The 23,662-nt window shown below is 36.1% G+C and overlaps 1 protein-coding gene across 2 annotated transcripts in view; it reads right to left on the bottom strand.

The window, feature by feature from the left end:
- Positions 1–530: 530 nt before the first annotated feature.
- The window catches only part of LOC123879607, a 48,841-nt gene continuing 25,709 nt past the window's right edge, over positions 531–23,662 (bottom strand). The window contains exons 2-10 of one of the 2 annotated variants that reach the window (XM_045927401.1): positions 21,524–21,665; positions 11,764–11,895; positions 9,651–10,292; positions 9,215–9,420; positions 8,410–8,509; positions 7,866–8,013; positions 7,037–7,162; positions 3,553–3,677; positions 531–2,298 (exon numbers count right to left, since the gene is read on the bottom strand). In XM_045927401.1, coding sequence (XP_045783357.1) covers positions 2,270–2,298; positions 3,553–3,677; positions 7,037–7,162; positions 7,866–8,013; positions 8,410–8,509; positions 9,215–9,420; positions 9,651–10,292; positions 11,764–11,895; positions 21,524–21,665 — 1,650 coding nt within the window. In that variant the 3' untranslated portion in view covers positions 531–2,269. The remainder of the gene's footprint in view (positions 2,299–3,552; positions 3,678–7,036; positions 7,163–7,865; positions 8,014–8,409; positions 8,510–9,214; positions 9,421–9,650; positions 10,293–11,763; positions 11,896–21,523; positions 21,666–23,662) is intronic. The other variant, XM_045927409.1, reaches the window with a different exon arrangement.

Here is a 23,662-nt window from a genome sequence, read left to right as displayed (position 1 = left end):
AATGAATCAAACATACTGTACTGATTTTGGATGACACCATAAACCAAAGTTTTTATTTCTATAAAAATACCTACTCTGCAATTACTCTGAAAATATAAATATATTTCGGTAAATTAGTTTTTCGTCAAAATTAAGTAATATACTTACTTATCTATATAATGAGAATTTTCAATTGTGACTTTCATTTTATAAATAGGTACGTACTATTCCCATTTGTGTTCAGTAAGACACGTGCTGTCTACATCTACCTAATTAAAGTCCGAAATGTTATTTTTAAAGAAATTGTATGTACAGGAGATTAGTGCTAATCTAAAACTTAAAATTAATAAAATACTTATTATTTTATAATTGCAAAAAGAAAGCATATAGGTTAGTGGTTGGTAGTGATACGATTTCAAATTGCATTCTTCTAAAATTTAAAAGTTAGACAAAGTTAATAATTAAAATACTTCTATGTTTTTTCATAATATATATACCCTATACTATTTTCAATGTAATTGTAGCTCAGTGTCAGTTCTCAGTCTTATTCCTTTGTGTTCTAAATAAATTCTAACAGCAGCGTGTAGGTAAAGCCTAGATTTTATGCTTGCTCTAAATCTATTTATTATACTACTAGATAACTATACTACCTACTACTTTCAGTGAAGCTATGAAAGTAGTGCAAATATACAGGGTGACCGGTAAAACGTCACAATCCTGTTGGGGGATAATTCTATCACATTATCCCGAAAATGACCTATTTTTTGATTTTTGAAAATTTCATGGATAAGAATAATCTTTCTTGTGCGCATTTTTTGTGAATTTATCGGCTAATTTCATCTTATTTGTTAGAAATATAAATTATGGTAGAGTTTCAGTCTTCAGAGCCGTAATCAGAAATTTTCTAAAGATTATTATTTTAATTTTAGTGCTCATTATGATTGATTGGGATGTCATGAAAGTTAATAATAAATAATTGCATTCGTTTTTTTAACTATAAGAATTCGTTTTGTTACTGAAAATCACAAAACGATGAACAACTCAATAATGGGCCATTTTCGCTCAAAGATATTTTGATAGCATTCGACCTCCCCTACAACTCGTCAACTGGTTAGGACATTTAACCGATCACACATAGGTATGCCCTATAGTTCATATTGTTCATTATAATTTATGGTTTAATTATAAATAAAATTAGTTATTACAATTTACCTACATCAACTTATTTACATTATTTTTTAGAACATTTCAATTCCATATATTATTATTATTAGAAATATAATCTCGATTTATCGACAACAGCTAACAGCTTTCTTGCGCAAAAACGATTGTGATTAGCCGGTTTACTTAAATCACCATTGTCTAATATTAACACCTAGTTTCTGAGTTGTTATTTAAATTGCTGTTAACTAAAATAGCTTGAATATTTTCGATCGCGTTGCAAAAGCGTCAAACATTTAATTTAAGTAAATCACTGAATCTATGGACAATCAACCTTAAATTACATTAAATTAATTAATCTTTTTTTTTAAACTCCAATACCTACCTATTGACTGCTGATTGAGTGCCAATGCAAGTGATGATGCAGTGTAGTTGATGCGCCTGTTCACTGTTCTTTTGAAGGTGCCAATATTTTACTTAGGTGGGGAAAATGGAACCCGGAAGAGTATGTCATATTCTGTTGTTGCCGTAACATAGTTATCGCAACCCGATTTAGAAATGATTAAAAATTATATTATTACTAGAGACCCGCTCCGGGTTCGCACGGGTTTAGAGTTGTAAAATCATGAAACAAAACAATATTAAACTACAAGTATAAACCTTCCTCTTGAATCACTCTATCTATCGGTGAAACCGCATTAAAATCCTTTGTGTAGATTAAAAAATCTAAGCATAGAGGGAAGCGACTTTATTTTATACTAAGTAGAGATTCAGCTAATTCACTAATTTGATCAAAAAGCAGGATTTCAGAAACTGTGTGTAAGATTTCTGAAAAAGGTGCAAAAAGGCCGAAATATCTATAAAATATGTACGCATATATTTCTTTCTTAAACAGATGTATAAAATTCTGTTAGAAAACAGAACATTACTTATTCGTCAATTAATAAGTATCTCACATTGGTAGATGCGTAAATCCAACGATAAAATCGGTTCTAACTTCTAAGCATTAAAAAGTATAAATAATTATAATATTGTTCTTGGCAGTTAGTTGACAAGCTTCATCCACGCGGGCGTCAGAAGTGCGGTGAGATCTGTTAGGGTATTTCCACTAATAAAATCTTTAAAGATCTCACGGAAGCTTTGGAGGAGATGGACACCCTGAAAAAGAAAAACAATTGAGTCAACCTAATTTTTATCGCAATCCGTAGAACATTAGGTACTCCAATACAAACATTTACCCGATAACGGCCGGACCCTACGAATAACAAGCCGGACCTTTACCATCTCTACAAATCACTAACCAAAAACTGAATTAAACTGTAACCCTTTCCAAATTAGCCCGTTTCCATCTTAGAATGCATCATCACTCATCTACCACCAGGTTAGATCGCAGTGAAGGGCTCACTTGTGTCAGAAAATTCAGAATAGAATATAAATTGGGGTAACTATGCCTTATTTTGAGTAAGTAGTTGCTGTATAGGTATAGTACGCGACAGGTTGAGATGGCAATTGGAGTATGAGGCGGGGGGACGCCCCGCACACCCGCACGTCACCCGCGCTATCCCGCACCAGGTTAGCACGGGGCTGTGCGTGTGTGCGGGGCGCGTACTATCGGTAAACATAAAGAATAACCTACCTATGCGACATTTACGTGTGTATAACAGTAGTGTTGCATTTGCTATGCGTAAACAACGGTGATTCGTGACAAATTCACAATTTAGGGCTTATTTGGTTAGGTGCATGCTCGACAATCAGAAGTCGTTAACACTTGCGTAAGCGTGTACCTACCTAAGGCATCTTTCATACTTAGTTGCCCTTTACCTGTACTATTTACGTATTCTGAGCTTGAAACCAAAGCACTGATGACCAGACTCTTTGATTTAAGATTTTGTGGCAGTGTTGTTATTGTTAATCACTAGTAAAGATCTTGTCTATCCCTTCTCTCTTCATTTTTATAGCGTAGACAAGGAGTAACTTAACTTATAAATCACAGGTTTACCTGAAGACGGTTACTGTAAAACCATGGTGTATACGTTGCATAACTGTGCAGGTTCCAAACCCACGCTTGGTTTGAACTGCACGGGTTAAAAGAGATGAGGTAGGTTCATCCTAGTTTTTTCGTCGTCTCTACCGATATGAGCACTACTAGTTTAGACTACTACTAGTTAGACTACTAGTTTCACGAGATTTTATGGTTTTTGTATCTCAGCGACACGCTCAATAACGTTGTCTTCGTAAGGTTTGTTACAGTATCAGGCAAACGACTTGAGCATTGACGCGATTGGCTGGGGAATGGCGGGTGCACGCGATTGGTTGATACTCGTACGTCAACTTTCGCTTCCCGTATTAGGCAATTTTCTTCAACTACACTGCTTCAGGTCCAAGGTGTTGGGCACAGGGCACTATACTTACTGCAGACTGAGCATGCAATCTCGTCGCTATTGTCGCCGCATCCGTCCCGACCCGAGCAAGCTACCGCTGTGCTGCGACACCGGCCGTTGCCGCATCTTAGTGGGCAGAAGTCCGCCGCCCTCCACCTACAAAGAAATGTAAACTTCTATGTATAATGTATCTAAATTATTTTCTGACATATGTTGTAGTGGTGTCAAAAAATAATTTATCTATAATACATATTCAATATAAAAAAATATTCAGGATATTAGATATTCCTTAAACCCCATATTTAATATAAATTTTTTAAAGCAATACATTTTCTATTAGTAATTGCTTTTAAATTTGACGAGGCGTTTGCCAAAGATAGACCTACGATCTACGTCACACGATATCAATAGCGAATATCATACGCGATAAAATATTATATTCTATCGCTACGCGTTAGTTTTTAATTCGTTTGGAATATCGCCCCTCGGTAGTTTCATTTATCAAATAGATTCTTTCGATTTTGCTATTCAATCAGGACAGTAGTTTTATTTATTTATGAACTTGGTTGTGGGTGAATACTGAATGTAAATAATATCATATTTCGTTATTCGGAGTTGATATTATCACAGATTAGGTTAGTTACTTGATTTTGTAGATTTGTGACGCGCATATTTGTTATTATAGGTTAGGTACGTAAATTGTATTGGTCTTTTTGGAAATGTGTGTGTTTGTGTGGTCTCATGATGGAACCGGGTGGGCATAGTGGATTATATCCAGGGTCTCATGATGGAACTGGGAGGTAGCCATAGGAACCGAGTGTCTGTTATAGCTCCGGCGTGCTTGGAGCTTGGGTTGTTCGATTTTTGTATTAGTTTTAGCCGTGATGAAGGCTAAAATAATAGGTAACTGGGTAAACTTATCTACTTTTTGTACCTTCTTGACATTTCTTTATCATTCCAATTGTTTTTAATTTTGCATAAATACGTAGGTAGGTATAGGTACCTAGGTATTTAGAGTAAAATTATTACCATATACTATACGTCTTTCGGGATTTCTTTATTGTCATGCTTTTTAGGGTTCCGTATCTGAACCTGAAGGGTGCTAACAAGGAATACAGAATCTATTATTTATTTTTGTGAAGCTTGTAGGTACTTATTGAAGTAAAGGTTTACAAGTGCCTTTGAAATTTGTTGGTACTAGTATATCGTGTTAGGTACTATTTTTATTACTTGAGTGTTATTGAAATGGAGACCCGTGCTCAGTAGTGCGCCGGCGATAAGTTCTCACTTCTTTTTGATGATTCTTATAAAAAAAAATAATGAAAAGAAATAATTTAAGTATAAAAATACAAAATAAAAATTATTTGTTTTTTTAAAGTGATATAATATATTTCTACAGAACCTCCTCCGACACCTCCCAGACGTCGCTTTTAAGGTGGTAATCTGTATAATGGTTCGCTAGGGGTGAAAGCAACAGAAAAACAGGTGCAAGCGATTCTCGACCTTATTGACGGTAACGAGAAAGTTGTTATTTTGTCATATTCTTGCTCAGTATCATTCATAGATTGCTAATATGTGGTTTTCTGAAATATGTCAATAAGGTTGAAAATCGTTTGCATGCAAGTTTCTGCTTGCGGCTTTTTTTTTTGATAGTTAATATATTTTAACGTAAAAAATATTCAATATTTTTCTGTAACAAACATTAATATTATGATATAGGAATCTAACCATATTTGACACCTCTAAATTATGTTGGCCTGCTGTAGGTACCTACTCTTTTACTACCAAACTACTTTACAAACCTACCATAGATATTATACTTAAGTAGGTAGGCAAAGCCATTTTCTGAACAGTTGTTTAATGTTTATGAACTGTAACTACTTAAAACTGTTTTTAGGGTTCCGTACCTCAAAAGGAAAAACGGAACCCTTATAGGATCACTTTGTTGTCTGTCTGTCTGTTTGTCTGTCTGTCTGTCAAGAAATCTATAGGGTACTTCCCGTTGACCTAGAATCATGAAATTTGGCAGGTAGGTAGGAATTACAGCACAAGTAAGGGAATAAATCTGAAAACCGCGAACTTGTGGTTACAACATTAAAAAATAAATAAATGTGTTTCAATTTTAAAAGTAAGATAACTATACCAAGTGGAGTATCATGTGAAAGGGCTTTACCTGTACATTTTAAAACAGATTTTAATTTATTTTTATGTATAATAGTTTTTGATTTATCGTGCAAAATGTTGGAAAAAATACCCGAGCACGGAACCCTTAGACTCGCACTTTTTTAATGAATATAATATGCTCCTATAGTCCAGCACATTAAATAGACATTTCATCATATTAGGTACCTATCTTAGACGAATTAATAGGTACAAATCCATGTCTATTATTATTTTTCCTGAAAATAATCTCGAATTTTACTATATCGAAGATTTTCAAGCATTTGCGTAGGTAAGTTACTATGGATGATTTGGATTAAAATCATATCGAATGCATGGAGAATTTTAGTGCATTTCTGTGTTGCAACATGATGGGTATCATAATGACATACCTACATAGGTACTCACTTATATTTCCGGTATTTTAACATTGAATAATTGAAAGAATTAATTTCATGTTAAAATGTTATTGCACCTGTTATCTTGAGCACGTGCTATCATAACAATAATTTTGCATTAACAAGATTAATGTTTTGCTAATTAATGTATTAATGTTTTGTTTTGATTACCTATGAATCACAAAAAATGAGATAGCGATGGAAATGAGTTTGAAGTGTCTGCTATATTATGAGTTAGCTATACCTAATGCAAGGACTAAAGTAAGCGCGTAAGAGTCTAGGATTGTACTTAGTTATGAGATTTTACAACGCATGCAACGTTGATAGAATTCTAATCTCGAAACACACTAATTACATCAGAGTAAAATAGATCTAAGCCGCCTTGATTTATAGTCAAAATTTCAGTCCGCCGATTTTAATTTCACAACTTTTCGGTTTGGAGCGCTGCCTGCGCAAATGTATGGATGAAACTTTAAAGCAAGGCTTGTAAGCTCCATTTTACTTTGACGCTGAAATCTTTCGACGCTCGAATGCTCAACATTGATGAGATGTAAATTAGGTACTAAGCCTACTGCGATGTTGTTTTACGCTCTTGAAAAGGGCGTGCTTCATAATGTTCCGCGTACCTATTAAAATAGGTACTGAAAGATTAGTTACTTTTAAAAATTGATTCGAATTGTCAAAGGTAGTTTAATAAAATCACTACTTGATTCATTCGATGTCATACGATCTGTTGCTAGGATGCCACCAAGAGTGAACTTGCATAAATTCAGGTTCGGAAAGATTGTTGCACATTTTCTGAGTGACGCTTATAGTACTTACCTACCTACACTGAACGAGTGTACGATTTTTATTTAGTACACTTTTTGCCACAACGGACATTTTATGTCAGGCCTCGTTTGAATGATAACTGTAACTTAGTCTAGTTGTAATCCAACTGACGCGACGGTAATTCACCTTGATTGCTCGTTACAGAGGTGAGGCGGCTCGTCAGAAGCGTCCTTGCACGAGATGATCGCGTTGCAAAACTCGTACTCGGGCAGGCACTCGCCCGACCCGCAGCGGAATGTGTGTCGCGGACAACTGGAAAAACACGCCCGTACTGTTACAACGCACAAAACTACATAGACAACCTGTTGAGCTTTCTTGGTATCTATTGCACGCATTTTCTTGCGTTTTTCGCTCTTGGACTCTACCGCGTCTTAATGGGCGGCCGGATTACTGACAACGGGTCTGATTACGGGTAACATATCGATGGCTTAGTTTACAATTTGCATAGTACATTATTGTCGATTTTACTGGAGAACAGCTGTTATGTCTAGCACAAAAATAGTAGATAATAATTTCAATACAGTACAATAAATACATAAGTAAGTACAATAAATCTGCTCGTGAGTTGTGATCAGATGCTAAACTGTATTGAAGTTATCTACTATTTTTGTACTACTTGGTCATATTACAACTGTTTATAATTCAAATAATATGACCTGTAAAATCGACATTACCCACTACAAGTAAGTCATCGTGGACTCTGGAATGGGGTTTATCTGAAGAATAAGTTGCTTGGAGCCTTCGCTCCAATTGAAATCACTAATGAATCCTCAATTACCTAAACCCTTTCAGATACGTAGCAGGCTTTTTTAGGAACTGTTTTATCCACATATAGATAGTGTGAGGATGAAAAGTTCAGTGACTTACAGACTGTAAGTTAAGTTACTGTAAGTTACAGTAGATACAAAACGGAACGGTACGGAATGAAAAATATGGCAATATTATTGTAACCTACCCTCTCCTTTTAGTTGCCCGACAATTTCTCTCGTCTTCTCCGCCGGGACACTGCACTTTGCCATCACACCTGGATGCTCTGGATACACAAGGGGAGCCAGGTCCTCCGCAGCGGAACGAGTGCATTGGACAACGTTCGCCTGTACCATCTGTAGACAAGAATCAAGATATTTATTATACCTAGAGACGTTTTACTGTCACGTTAACATATTCTCAGTAATTTTAAATGGTCTGCTTGTTAGTCTTAACCGATATGACAGACTGCAAGTTTTCACACGGAAATACTGCTATTTGTATATGTATCCACAACCAGTTAAAGATGAACGAGTAGGATAATAATTTCGATTCTTAAGTTAAGAGTAGGTAGGTGTATTAGCTATTAATATAAAGTGTCAGTGAAAATAGATAGACTAGAAAAGGTAAAGGCCAAATCCGGCCTTTCAAAACTGGGTTACCCATCCAGTTAGTTAGACTACATGTTTGAAATCAGATGAATAGAGATGAGATGCCCGTGCAATGAAAAGGAAAAGTGCATAGATAGTTACCTCTACCAGTACCTTGACATGTTTCATCAGAGCCATCCGGGCAGTCCTTGCGTCCATCACACACGAAGTACCAACTGATGCACGTACCGGTTGAACGACACTGTTAACATTTTAGCAAATTACTACTAATAATAGTAGGTAATGTTCTACTTTCTGTTGTTTCAAAAAAAAAGAAGATTGTATTAAAGTATTGCTTCAGGTTTAATTCAGAAGTGTTACGGACAACCATACTGCAGTGAATTTGTACATTTTATGCTCACAATAATATAATTTGATGTAAGTTGTTGGTGTAAATAAATAAATAAAAAATTACTGATGTTATTAAATTTTCGGCTGTACTCAATCTCTTAAATTAAATTGATTGATCTAAAAGCAGTGCTATCCTTTTCTGCTAGGACCATTGTGGAAAGGATAGGGCTACTTTTAACCCTGTTTTAATTTATGTTAGAGATTTTGTAATACTGTAAAACGTTCAAAGACAGATTTCAAAATCGCCCAACGCGCCTAAAGAAAATTTCATTTCATAAATAACGAAAAAAATTCAGTTCGATTATTATGAATTTTACATTGCAGCTTTAAGTTCTATTTAATAAAATGTTCATTGGAGAAACCCTGTGGGTAAGCGTAAATTAATCATTGGATCGCTAGCTACTAAACTAGGTAAGCCCATCAAAAGTTGAATGCTGATTAAGAAACTGTGAGAAGAATCTCACAGTTTTTTTAATCTGCATTCCAAATCTACAACTACATTTACTTTTATTAAGATTATTAAAATGCCATCAGTCAAACCACGAACGCCACTCACTTGGAATGTTCCAGGTAAACATCCTCGATTGCGCGCCGAGCAAGCCGAGGTGGAATTGGTTCGATACGCGCAATCGCATCGTTTATTCAGGCATCGCGTGTTTAGATCCACCATGTGACACTGATTGTCTGTGAAACAGGGCATCCCCAGAGACGCGGGCCCCAGGTCAGACGGTGATACAGCATCCGCCCGTATACGATTTTTATCTGAAAAATGAAAGTTAATCCATCAAGAACTATTGTATCTACTTTATGGTAAAAAATCTTGGAAGGTAATTTCCTTCTAAGTACATCTTTTCTTTAGGTCATTTATTGGATTATAACTTTTATAACGATAATAGTAGAAAACTACGTCATTTAACATATTGGTTTAAATGGTGTAGAAAAAGTCTTTTATTTAATACTACCTACAGATTGCAAAATTGCTGTTAACTAACCTTTTAGCGATGATTTTTTCTGATGACCGCCTTTTAATTTGCTGCTGATTTGTTCTTTTGACGAGCCTTTCTTGTTTGATTTCTTTTCTACTGAGGGCTGAGTTACAACCCTATAAATTGGTTGATCGTTGGCATGTAAGTTTGCTGTCATTTCATCTACTCGGATCAATTCATTTGGTTCGCCATCTTTTCTGTTTGAAACAGGTAGCCGTTTACTCGGTTCAACTGTTGGTACTTTCATTACGGCTTGCATCAATGGGCTATCTTCTTGGGTACTAAGGACATCATTTTTACTTGAAAACATAGGCAAATTACTAGGGGCTACATCTTTGTCCGTTAATGGGTTTGATTTTTTAATGTCCTCTTCTGAGTCGAGTTTGATTGGGGGAAGTGATGATTTCAAAGGCAACTCCTGTTTTAAAGTTCCTTTAGTCGGACCTACTGCTGCGTCTTGCTCGACTATTACAGCCTCTGTGGCATACGATGGTATTTTTTGAGCTATACACTTCTCTCCAATTTGCTTGTAAAATGGGTTACAGGCGCATCTTCCAAACAGGTTATGGATCACGAATTCACAATGACTTTCTTTATCCCACAAACGACAATGCTCGTTACTATAGCACACGTGACCAGGTGGTGCAGCTATAAAGGAAAATATAGTAGGTAAGTATTGCCTTGCGGTAAACATTAGATGTTAGCTTCGATAACAGTAGTGAACTTATGAGCCGTGAAAATCATTAGTGTATAGTGGTCGTTTGTTCCGACCCGCGGACAGCAATTTTCTTGACAGTAAATAAACGACTTGTCGCCGTGCGCTCCAATAAGCTGTTCAATAGCAACAGCTAATGTGGAGGTATCCTATTGTAGTAATTAACGCACGATATGCATAGTCAACCGTCACAATATTACCTACACTTATAAAAAGAAAGCGATTTATTTCTAAAAAATCTTGCAAATTTGATGTCCAGGATTTATAGTAAAATAGCTAACAATTTTACGATTATCTTAGCTAACGTAAAGTTAAAGTGGGTAATACTCGTAAGTCGTACATAACTCATAACCATAATTGGTTTATTGTGTCACGAATGTAACCCGTGAAATAAGTTATATTCGGTTATTATGTGTTAATTTTCATTCACAGTAAATCGTCACGCAAGTTTTGTGATGCCGGATTTAGTCTGCGGTCTACATCTCAAAATCATTGTATGCATATTTTAACATTTTGTTAAGTTTTAAAAGTCAAATCGCTCGAATTTATTACCAACAAGAATGGAGAATCATACAAAAATGCTTTATTTTGAAAGTTTTAATCAACAGTTTCGATCGAAATATGTATTTTGCAAAAGGCAAGTAGAGCAAGGTATTCTACCATTTTTAATATCGTCGTGGGATTTAAAGAAAGTAAACAATATAACACGGATGAAAACGCGGAAAACGACTATTTACCGGTTAATAACATCCGCATATACATACAAAAAGATGCCGCATTCATTTGTCAGAACAATCACCCCCTTGTTCTCACACTTATAAGTTACGGATTGATCACAATTCTAATTTACAGTAGATCATTAGATACATCAGAGATACTCGTACCTATTACCTCGTTACCGAAATTGGTTTGAGAAGAGACGTGATTCTTAAAACGCAATCTCATATTGCAAGACACCTAAGTGGCTTACTCTACATTGTTATCTCGACTTTCATCTGTTTTTATGTCTACAGAATTACATGGTGATTTATCTGCTATCAAAAGCGTTCGAGCCCGTGACGTGACCGATTTGGCGTAAGTTCATGACGAAGAAACCGAAAGTATGGCACGCATTATTGAACTACTTTTCTCTATCGTTGCATTGAGGAAAATTTCTTCTTCGACCTGGCACGTTCCCGATATTTAATCAGCGACTCTCATCTGACCTCCGTAACCTGTGAGTATCATCGAAGCGATAATGTTTATTTGCATGTCTGCTTAGGTGTAATTTATTAGCTTGTAAAGGAATTGAGTGAGAGGACCTATTGTAACTAACTTTAACTTTCTCTACGGTTGTACTTAGGGACAAAATGAGCATTTATTATTGATTCCTTCTTGAAAAGTTTAGGATTAAAATATACTTACGAGAGAGGCACGTATGTTTCCTGAACTGCAGGTGACCGTCGGAACATCGACAAACGTTATCCAAACAAGCGCTGTAAGCAACTTTCAGAGTACACTGCTCTGAAACCAGACATTCCGATCCCAGAAGAGTTGCTGGAACAAAAGGAAATCATTTTTATAGTTTTTACTACGCTATCACATTCAGTATATACAGTCAGTATTGATTATTGGACGTGTGTCGGTTGATAATGATGATGATGATTGATATAATGATGTTGTTTTTTAGGACCAAGTTTGATGTTTTTAGAATAGTTTTCAGTTTCAATCGGTGGTATGAAAGTGTTTTCTAGAAAACTATAAGCTCGTTCACACAGGCTGCGTTAGCGTAGACGTAGCGCGTACCATTGCGTTGCGTATGAAACTGTATGAAACATGGCACACCGCTTGCGTAAAGCGTGGACGTATGCGTAACCCGGTGTGTAAGGGGTTTACGCACGTCACTACGCACGTGGAACGTGTACGCAATTGGTGTGAATCGGCCTTAAATGTGCAGCGATAAAAATCGGCAATTCGCGAATTTGATACCGATGAAAGATCAACAAGTAGGTCTCTGGTAATACTAAGAAAATACTAGACAATCGATTGGCTATCGATATTAAAAGTTACTAGGTATGACAATAATATAAAGCCAGACAAGCCTGTCAAGTGCAGTTAGGCATGATTGGTATCAGAACTGAACAAGAGAATCTTTTTGGTGTCAGATAAAAAGAGTTCGTGCCAAAAATTCTAGTGGATTCTGCTAGGTACAGTACCATTGCGAGACAAGACAAAAAATTTAAATAGAATTGCACCAATTCAATAGGCTTAGATACAATATATACTAACCTATTATTGGCAAAGTTGAAAAAAGACGGTAATTTAAAAACAGAGCCTTTTTTGTTTAAAACATGTTTAAAAACGATTTTTTTAAATAAAATAAGTTTAGAATAGAATAGAAATATTTTCTATTCAAATAAACTTTTACAGGCTTTTGAATCGTCAAAATAATTTTCCACTGGTTCTGAATGCCGTTCCTACCGAGAACTAGCAGGAAACTCGGCAGTTGCTCTTTTTAAATGTTCAATTTACAATAATTGCAAAAAGCAAATGCAGCCCCGCGCATTGCTGGAAATTCATCAAATCCATGCTTATTGGACGTTGAAACAGAATTTAGTCAATTGGTCGGAGAGAACTGATCAGATTTCAGATCGATTAGAGGAAAGCCAGATCTAATAAGATAGAAAGTTACTAAAGCTAACTCTATCATTATTGTTTGAAAGGCTGGGCGTTAGCTGTCAGCACTTGAGACGTAATGAATGAAGGTGGACAGTGAAAATTGAATGACGAGGTCGTGACCCCGTGCGTTCGCGACCCTATTGCGCTCATCTAATTCTCAAGTTCACCGTTGCGGTGCGACCTTCAATTTGCATCCAATAAACGTACCTATTCTTTACACATCATTTTATATGAACATGCGGAATAGGTACCTAGGTTATACTTTTTAGAATTCCGTGCCTCAAAAGGATAAAACGACCCTTATAGGATCACTTTGTTGTCTGTCTGTCCGTCTCTCGTGTCTATTAAGAATACCTATAGGGTAGGTACTTTCCGTTGACCTAGAATCATGTTTGGCAGGAAGGTAAGTCTTGTAGCATAAGTAAAGGAAAAAATCTGAAACTATGAATTCGTGGTTAAACGACGAAAAAAAATATTAAAATGTGGTCATGAACAAATATGTAAGTATTTTCAATTTTCAAAGTAACATAACTACATACGAGTACTTGCTGTACAATCTAAAAATGATTATTTATTTTATGCATAATAGTTTTTGATTTATCGTGCAAATGGTCGGAAAAATACCCGAGTACGGAACCCTCGGTGCGCGAGCCTGACTCGCACTTGGCGGGTTTTTTTGTAAATGTTCATACTTATTATTTTTTATATATCATTTATATATTCCATTCTGTATGATATTATTAACTAGATGATGTCCGCGACTTCGTGGATTTAGCTTGTTGAAAATCACGTGGGAACTCGATGATTTTCCGGGACAAAAACAGCAAATTTCGTTGAATTCGGTGTAACCGATGGATCGTGAATGCTTGCAGACTGACAGACAGCCTTCCGCATTTATAATCGCATCGCACTTCGCACTAATATTATAAAGGCGAAAGTTTGTGTGTATGTGTGTTACTCCTTCACACAAAAAATACTGGACGGATTGAGCTGAAATTTAGAATGGAGATAGATTATACCCTGGATTAGCACATAGGCTACTTTTTATTTCGGAATATCAAAGAGATCCCACGGAATTTTTAAAAACCTACATCGACGCGAACAAAGTTGCGGGCATCAGCTAGTATTAATATGTAGTATATTTATCTACGATAGAAATAAGATTGTGCCTCAAAGGGCGGAATTATTCTAAGGTTTTAAAAACCGATCAAGCGAGTCGGACTTGCAAAGGGTTCCGTACCATCGTACGAGAAATAACACTTATATATTGTTTTGTGATGTAACCACGAATTTACGGTATTCGCTTTTTTCCCTTCCACATTTGCTACCTGCCAGATTTCATGATTCTAGGTTAACGGGAAGAATCCTATAGGTTTTGATTCCCTTGACGTGTCTTGACAGACACGGCAGACAGACGAACAATGAAGTGATCCTAAGGGTTCTAGAAATACGGAACCCTAAAAATGGAGGAACAATTATAGGAAGTTAAATTGTTGCAACTAATCAACGTCCGCATAATGTCGACACGGTATATGTAATTTATAGTAGAAGATATTCGGAAAGTTATTTTCTAATTCGAATACTGTCCAATCGTTTAATGATAGTGTTAGTAACTTCCCGCTTGTGTAAACATAACACTTTCGAATGATTACGGACTAATGATTAACAAGTAATTTTGTTTGTCAGCGGTCTCTATGAATAACTGAGTACTTAACTATGTAATAGGCATACATTAATGACTCGGAGAGACGTGTTATTATGCATCATGCATTATATAATGCACATAATAACTTCTACACTTCTATCGTATAATGTATAACACTTACGTAGGTATGAACTTTTTCATTTCAAATTCAAATTTAAAATATTTTTATGCAATTAGACTTTTACAAGTAGGTACCTTGGAATCGTCAAGAGCATCTGCCACTGGTTCGGAATGCCTTCCTAACCGAGAAGAACCAGCAAGAAACTCGGCAGTTGCTCTTTTATATACAATATTATGCCATGTACAAAAGTAATTGAAGTCCCGCGCATTGCTGGAGCGAGCTGCAGGTCAAATCCACACTCTTTTATCATTTTTATAATCGTTTACATTTTGTTCGCATTGCGTCCATTTTGGAATTCGCCATCTCGGTTTTTTATAAAGTATTTGAAATTGCTGATAAAGCGGCAATAGAAATGCACACTCTGGGAAAATTTCATCTCTCTACCTATTAAGGTTCATGATATACAGTCCGCTAACAGACAGATGGACGGACAGCGGACGCTTAATGATAGACCCGCTGGTACCTTTTTGGTACGGAACCCTGATATGATGCTTGTATATCTATGTACAGAGTGATTTGCGTTTATTACATCGGTTAGGTACGGATCGGCAGGCGTGAAAACTTAATTCGAGTGGTTTTCGATTTACAGTCATAAGCTTTTAATTTGTGGCCTAATTTGACAGAACGCCTTAGTGACCGCATTACGTTTGTCTTCGAGGTTGGTTTGATAACAAGAACGAAATTTTTTTATCAAAATTAATGTAACTAATAGATAATTAAATTTTATTTTTAGAAGATGTCATTGGCTCCGGAACCCGTAGGAAATCAAGCAAGAGGGCCATAAAAAATGTGTAACCTAAGTAACTCTGCCTGCCTTACATCTAATTAGGTACCTACCTAAATCGTCGTTAGGTACCTAATTAGATGTATGGCAGGTCTATTTACAAATTCTATATGGAATTCACATGTGTAGTACGTCATTATGATTAAATGTGTGGAATATTGGTGGCGCTTATACTTATTATGTAACGGTAAGAGCGGTTGCGCACTCATCCGATCCGAATCCGTATAAATGCGAATATAAAAAACTCGGTCTGAATTCGGATATTAGTAACGCACAAATCTGATCTCTGATCCAAATCCATGCTATTCAGTGGGCATCATAGAATAGCTTGACATATCTACATCCGATTTTAATCCGAGGCACATCCGTGATACTCTCTATCTTTAAAACAAGAGTGAATAGGCACCTTCTAGGTAAACGCGTCCCATCTTAGACCACATCATAACTTTCCATCAGGTGTGATTGTGGTCAAGCGCTTACCTATAGTGAATAAAAAAAAAAAAAACTCTCTCGGATGACGGACAGAACTCGGATGACGGAAGTTGGATCTAGTGCGTAAGCTACCACAGGTACAAATAGTTCTATATGACTACATACTTCGGAAAGTATTGTCATTTTCCACGGACTCGGATCGGATGAGTCTGTAACCGCCCTTATACCTACTGGAGTTAGATTTATAAAATCAACTTTGTAATATCTGCCAGACTAGGCGAATAATGTTCGGAATTTTTTACGGGTAATATAAATTCATAGTAATAATATACCGTTAAGTAAGTCATATATCACATAATATTAGGATGTTGTAAGAGATAAACTTATTCACAAATTAGATATCTTCAACAAATTCAAATTGCTTCTTTTATGTTCCACAACACTCTACCTGAATGTGATTAATGACTGCGAATAAAACAGTGTTGATGTTATCTCACGGTTATTCACTTTATGGAAATTTCTACTTTCAGATTATGTTTACTAACCAAATACTTAACAACATTATTTGGTAGAGTTGTGTATTACCATTTATTACCAAGTAGGTAAGTAAATGTCAACTATTAGGTACTTACTTCATTTTAGGCTGAGATCTATAGACCTTAGGTAGGTACTTTGACTTTGCTTAGACCTAAGACACTGCTAAAACGAGACATCGTTATACCGCTGGCATAAATCTGTTTCGTTTTAACTGAAACTTAAGCCTAAGCAAGGTCAAAGTGCGCTCTATAGATTTCAACCTTAGACTCCTACGGTCTCTACTACGCAACCAGTAGGTATATTGTAAAAAAAAAAAAAAAGATTCCGACGAATTGAGAACCTCCTCCTTTTTTGGAAGTCGGTTAAAAACTACATAGCTACAGATATTAGAGATAGGTGGCGCAAAGGTATACTTACTACTATTAATATTAATACACAAATAATTAATAAATACCAATAATTGCTAGAATAGCGTTTCAATTATCATATTATAAATAAATATTTATACCTAACTAAGTTTTATTTAGATATTATTGATTTACAAATAAACTTAAACTCTTCTAATAAGTAACAGTGTCAAGTGTAACTCAATACGCCCATAAAATATACCTACATCTTAATACAATTATTATGCGTTAGATATCTACATAAAACCTGTTAAAATTATAATTTATATACCTACTCTATTCTTTAACCGATCTTTTTGATCGTAAATGGGCTCATATGAACTCTCACGGATGTTAGCCAGCAAGCACCTGGTTCACATTCAAGCATTTTTCTGTTTTCCGTGTCATCTTGTTTTTAACCCCCGACCCAAAAAGAGGGGTGTTATAAGTTTGACGTGTGTATCTGTGTGTCTGTGTATCTGTGTATCTGTGTATCTGTCTGTGGCATCGTAGCGCCTAAACGAATGAACCGATTTTAATTTAGTTTTTTTTGTTTGAAAGGTGGCTTGATCGAGAGTGTTCTTAGCTATAATCTAAAAAAATTGGTTAAGCCGTTTAAGAGTTATCAGCTCTTTTCTAGTTTTCTTGTAGAAAGAAGGTTAGATAACCGTTAGGTTCATAATATTATGTCAATAGACAAATGTCAAGCTGTCAAGATGGACGTTGTCTGAATACATAATTATTTATTTGAAAATGATGTTTTGGAAAACTCAGATACTTTGGATCGTCGGGGGTGTTATAAATTTTTAATTTACACTTGTATATCTATCACCTGTCACGAATTCCTACAAACCAAACGACTTCAAATAGGTAACAAAAATGTTAAACTGTTTCAAACCGCTCTACATAGGTATCTTGGTACATACTAAATACGTAGGTACACCTAATAAAGATATCGTTATTGTAATGTTCTAAACAATGTTGCCAGAAACTAATATCGGAATACTTTGTATTGTTACAGTAGGTGGTTTGTGGTTACCTAATATTCTTTAGGTACCTATTCTCATGATAAAAAAGGAAGATAAATATGTGTCCAAAAAATCAATAAGTTCAATATCTATGATCTCATATAACAACCAATATGAATGAATTTCTTATAACTAAGAGATATTTCATAAGACACTGTCTTGGTGGCACCGTTTGAGTACGCAACCCTAAAAAGTGTGCAAGTTTAGTGAATACGTAACTGTTAAGTGATTCGGCGAGTATGTAGTGGTTTAATACAGATTTATTGGCGCAATATTTAATGTGTGTTTGTTGGGGGAGACCGTATTAGTCTTGTCTGCACGATATACCTACTTGCTTAAGTTTACATTGTTTAAAAAAAATTACTAGGTATATAGTATAACTTATTAAGTATGTAGTTATTTATTACTATTTACCACAAAATGAGGCTTAGCAATAACTCTTGCAGCGCCATTTAGAGTGATTTATGACTGGGTCTAAAGTTTTACATGGACGAATTGCCAAATACTAGATACTTAGGTAGGTACTAGGCAGGTAGGTAGTATCTTTTTTCGTAAGTTCGTTTGAAAATTGGAAGAAAACCTATACTTAATTACCTTTTTAACTAGGTACCCTAGGTACCTAACTAGCTACAAAAAGTACGATCATGTATGTTTTATTTTTATTCAACCAGGTTTTGTGGAAATTTAATAATTTATTTAGCCATTGTTATCATAAAGCAATTTTAAATTAAAAACTTATTTGCCGTTTGTTCCTAGGTAGGTTTAATCTTTATTTTCATAAGTATTTTTTTTAATGTATCTGTATCTGCGCAATGATTCTTTGATTTCTGAATGAAAACGAACATGATGGGTGCACTTAAGATTTTTAATTCATATTAAAAACACAACAAAAATATAATTTTACAATTAAAATAAGTAAGTACATAAAGTTGGTAATAGTCGTATTACATAACCTTAACGAATTAGTGAATTTATAAATCAATTTGGGTATATTTTTTTGATAACTTATTAGGTACTTGAGGTACTTGATAGAAAAGAAATGAAAAACGAAAGTACCTATACATTATAAAATGCAGAATGACACTTCCACTTTCATACTAATTATATTATTATTGCCGTTCAAATACCGACAAGTGTAAAGAGATAATAACTCTTCGACATGAAAGCCGTAGAGATGCCGTAGAGTATGACAGCTTCCATTTAAATGCAGTGACAAGTCGGATAAACGCTACAATTATTTCAATTAAAGATGATCACAGATTATATAGCCGATCCACACGCGCCGAACGCAACGCAAAAATTGCGTTGTGGCACGACCCGACCCGACACATGTGAATTTCTTTATTCCACCATAACTTTTGAATGCCCGAACAGTTTTATTATGTAAGTTTTAGTATGTACTAAGTATTATGTAATGTTAAAATCCTTAAGTACATAATTTCGAGTGATAATATTTTTGGCTATACTTTTTTTGACAGAAAATCAATATTACAGGGCAGTTGTGTTTTTTAATAAAGTATTAAGTATTTGTGCAGTATGGAAATTCCGAATAACTTTAGTAACCAACGTCATATCGACCGTGTCAGAGTAACGTAGATGACGTAAACTGCAGTATATCATTCGCATTTTATGGCTGGTCTACACTCTGCATCCATTGACTATACTATTTCCTGAGTGGTCGCATCTTTTCAGCAGCTAAGCATCTAATTTTTAGGCTTCCGTACTCAAAAAGAGAGACAAACGGGACCCTATTAGTAAGCCTACAGAGTGTACAGAGGCCTACAGCTATATAGGTGTCACAGATTGTGTAACTATGGGCTATGGGGTATACATGGGGCATGGGAGGATTTCATAGCTGCCATAAGGAAACTTCAGCTCAATATTTCGAATTAAGACGTTATGACTGCTAAAGAGGCTAGACGCTCAGGTGATAGTTGCTAATGTGAGCCCAAATTATTTTTTGTCTCGCGCGTGCGATTTGCGCTGAGAATGCTATCAGCATTAAATATATTTTGTAAGAAAATATGGAAACGGTACAAGATGTGCTAATAAATTATGATCCTAGGTCATAGTCAAACGTATACCTACCTACATGTACCGGGTAAATGTGCCTAGCGGGATACTGGCGAGATCCTGGCTCTAAAGGTTGTCTGACTTGATCTACGACTATGACTGGCCAGTCGGAATCTTTGAATGAAATATTTTATTGCTTTTTAATTAATATCGTCTTAGAAAAGCGAAGACTATAACATATTACCTACCTTCTACCTCTTTACGAATGATTTATAGTAAGTTGCTATAGCTATGTTTGTTATTTTAAAACGAAAATGCAATAAAAACGTGATTTCATGCCAGTTGAGACGGTGCAAAAAGGCTTCAGTTTAAAGTTAAAAATAGTCGTAGTTACCGAAGTACTTACGTACTTAACCAGTGAGACGAGTAAGACAATGGAACATAAATAAACCAGAATTGAAATCAAAATTATTTGAACACATTAAGTAGTTAAATAGGTACTTACCTATATTATTTATATCACAAAATATCTCAAGATCTGTGTATTATTCTACCAACGAGAAGCGACTCGCCCCGGCGTCAAACGGATAGCTTGAGTCTTGAGAGGGACTATTCTACTATAGATATTGTTTTTTGTATAGTACACGACAGATCGAGATGGCAATCGGGGCAGGGACGCCACGCACAGCCCCCGCGCTAACCCGGTGCGGAAAAGCGCGGGTAACATATGGGAGAGTGGGGCATCCCCCGCCTCATACCCTGATTGGCCATCTCGACCATACATACATAGACGTACATAGGGTACCTAATTATTATGTACGTCAAATGCGCGAAATTATTTCATCAAAAACCTGTCTTTCCTATAAACACTGCACACACACCTAACGAATGTGCAAAACCATGCCGGCGCTAAACATCTTACGGCCTTTTACTATACCTACATAACCACGTAGCGCACACCACTGAAGCTATTGGGACGTTTTTTTCCGATTTTATAGATGAATTTCGAATTTTCATAAATTATTATAATAATCTTCTTAGTTATTGGTGAAAATAGTATGAAAACCCGTTTTTGAGATTAGCCCGAACAAACACGGACTCGCGCGGAAGTCAGAAGTCCGCAAAGCTGAAAGAGGCCCAGCTGTGTGATTCTCTAGTGTAAAATAATATTTACATCGGTTGCACTTAGGATGTTACCTTAGATGTTGCACATTTGCTATTCTACCTACTAATTGAGTTCGCCTCGCGTCTGCGACACTAGCGCCTCACATGTGAGTGTGACGGATGTAGGAAACGCATTTTTGACATTTATGTATGAATGAAATTTGCTATTCTGAATACAGTGAGACTATGAGGCCGAGTAAAGCTTGAGGGAGGTAGCGAAACGATAATTTCATACATTCTCTTACAGCTTTAAACCCAGGAAAATTAAGCATCCTCCTTGGGTAAAACTTTCGGAAGGTTTTGTTGTCTAACTGTATATTATTAGGCTATACTTACACTGGAGGCATGTATTCTCGTCCACCTGCGCGTAGTATGGTTGACAGGCGCATACTCCGCGCGTGCAATGCGCGTTTGTTACGCTACAGTCTGCGCTGGAGCGACAACTCGACCCCAAAGACGAGCCGTTGACTAGTACTACCTGTAAAAAAAGATTTTACCAAGTAAGTATTAAGGGGCCATAACGAACTCTTCGTAACTGTAGGTTTTTCCTATGTATAAAAAGTAAAGTAAACAGTAAGTATACAAGTGTAAATTAAAAATTTATAACACCCCGGACAAATAAAGGTTACAGTTACTAGAAAAGAGCTGATAACTTACAAACGGCTGAACCGATTTTCTTCGATTATAGCTAAGAACACTCTCGATCAAGCCACCTTTCAAATAAAAAAAACTAAATTAAAATCGGTTCATTAGTTTAGGAGCTACGATGCCACAGACAGATACACAGATACACACGTCAAACTTATAACACCCCTCTTTTTGGGTTTGGGGGTTAAAAATACAAGCAGCCTACTCAACGCGACTCTATACCTAATAGTGAAAAATCATTCCCTGTGTTATGTTGACTATGCTATGTTGTAAATCAAGGCACGTCATGGCCTCTCTGGCGCAGTGGTAAGCGCTGTAGTCTTATTAGTGAGAGGTCCCGGGTTTGATTCCTGGCAAGGGTTTGGAATTTTATAATTTCTGGTCTGGTCTGGTGGGAGGCTTCGATCATGGCTAGTTACCACCTTACCAGCAAAGCCGTGCCGCCAAGCGATTTAGCGTTCCGTTACGATGCCGTATAGAAACCAAAGGAGTATGGGTTCAATGAGAACTGCCATACCCCGGTTGCCCGCTTTCATCTTAGACTGCATCGCCACAATTGCCAGTTACGACCCAGGTGAGATTGCTGTCATGCGCTAAGTAGTATCTGAATAAAATAAAAAACCGGCCAAGTGCGAGTAAGACTCGCCCACTGAGGATTCCGTACTCGGGTATTTTTTCCAACATTTTGCGCGATAAATCAAAAACTATTATGCATAAAAATAAATAAAAATCTATTTTAGAATGTACAGGTAAAGCCCTTTCATATTATGATACCTGACTTGGTATTTATCTTACTTTGAAAATTGAAACATATTTTAATTTTTTTAAATGATGTGACCTCAAATTTGCTGTACTTGTGCTATAAGACCAACCTGCCAAATTTCATGATTCTAGGTCAACGGGAAGTACCCTATAGGTTTCTTGACAGACAGACAGACAGACAAACAAGGGATTCTAAGAGGGTTCCATTTTTCCTTTTGAGGTACGGAACCTTGAAAACGGAGGCCATAAAGCAGTCGTAAAACCTCAGCTACGATAAGATTAAAAGAGGGGCGCTTCCCTTGATGTCGTCTCCAAATGAATCGTGATAATGAATTATTCTCAATGAAATACCTACTTGTTCAAGTAATAGGAATACTTACCCGCTTATTTTATATTTCGTTTCTATTTAATTGTAGTAACTAATTAGCTAGTTGTAAGTAATGATTGAGCCAAAAGAGCGGTACGTAGATTCTAGGCAGGCTGTAACCATTGCACCCTAAAAATGTAGAGCTTTCTTATTTGCCTAGATCTTGCGGCTGCTGACCCAAACAAAGATTTTATACACCAAGTCTAATTATGATTGATCTACCTGACCCGCCCCGGCTTTACTCGAGTGGAAATTTTTAAAACTAGTGAGGAAGTGGAATTATGGAAATAAATATGTAGATTGCAGGTATACTAATATAGAACAGGTATATGAACCTACATTGAAAGAAGTAATTATTGAGAGGTAAGACACTACGTGATACATCATCAGCGTGGGCCTGGCGGACATCCTCATATACGTGGAGACTTGTTAGATTGTCTCACCAATTGCTCGCTATGACATAACATGCAAAATAGACTGAAATTTGATAAACTCTACGTGTACCTACGGAAATTGAAAATTAAGGAAAGACAAATAAGTAGGTGTTATAGTCTAAATCTAGACTTTAGAGCATACCTACTTAGTTTGCTTGAAATCCACAATAGATAGATACCAATATCTAGATAGATAGATATACAAACGCCGTTATGGGACAGACATCCATAATGAAATATATAGGCCTTTAGGTAAGTCAAGAA

Source organism: Maniola jurtina, chromosome 3, assembly GCF_905333055.1.
Source record: "Maniola jurtina chromosome 3, ilManJurt1.1, whole genome shotgun sequence".
Lineage (NCBI taxonomy): Eukaryota > Metazoa > Arthropoda > Insecta > Lepidoptera > Nymphalidae > Maniola > Maniola jurtina.
Note: the sequence above shows the minus strand (reverse complement) of the source record. Positions and strands in the feature narration are given on the sequence as shown.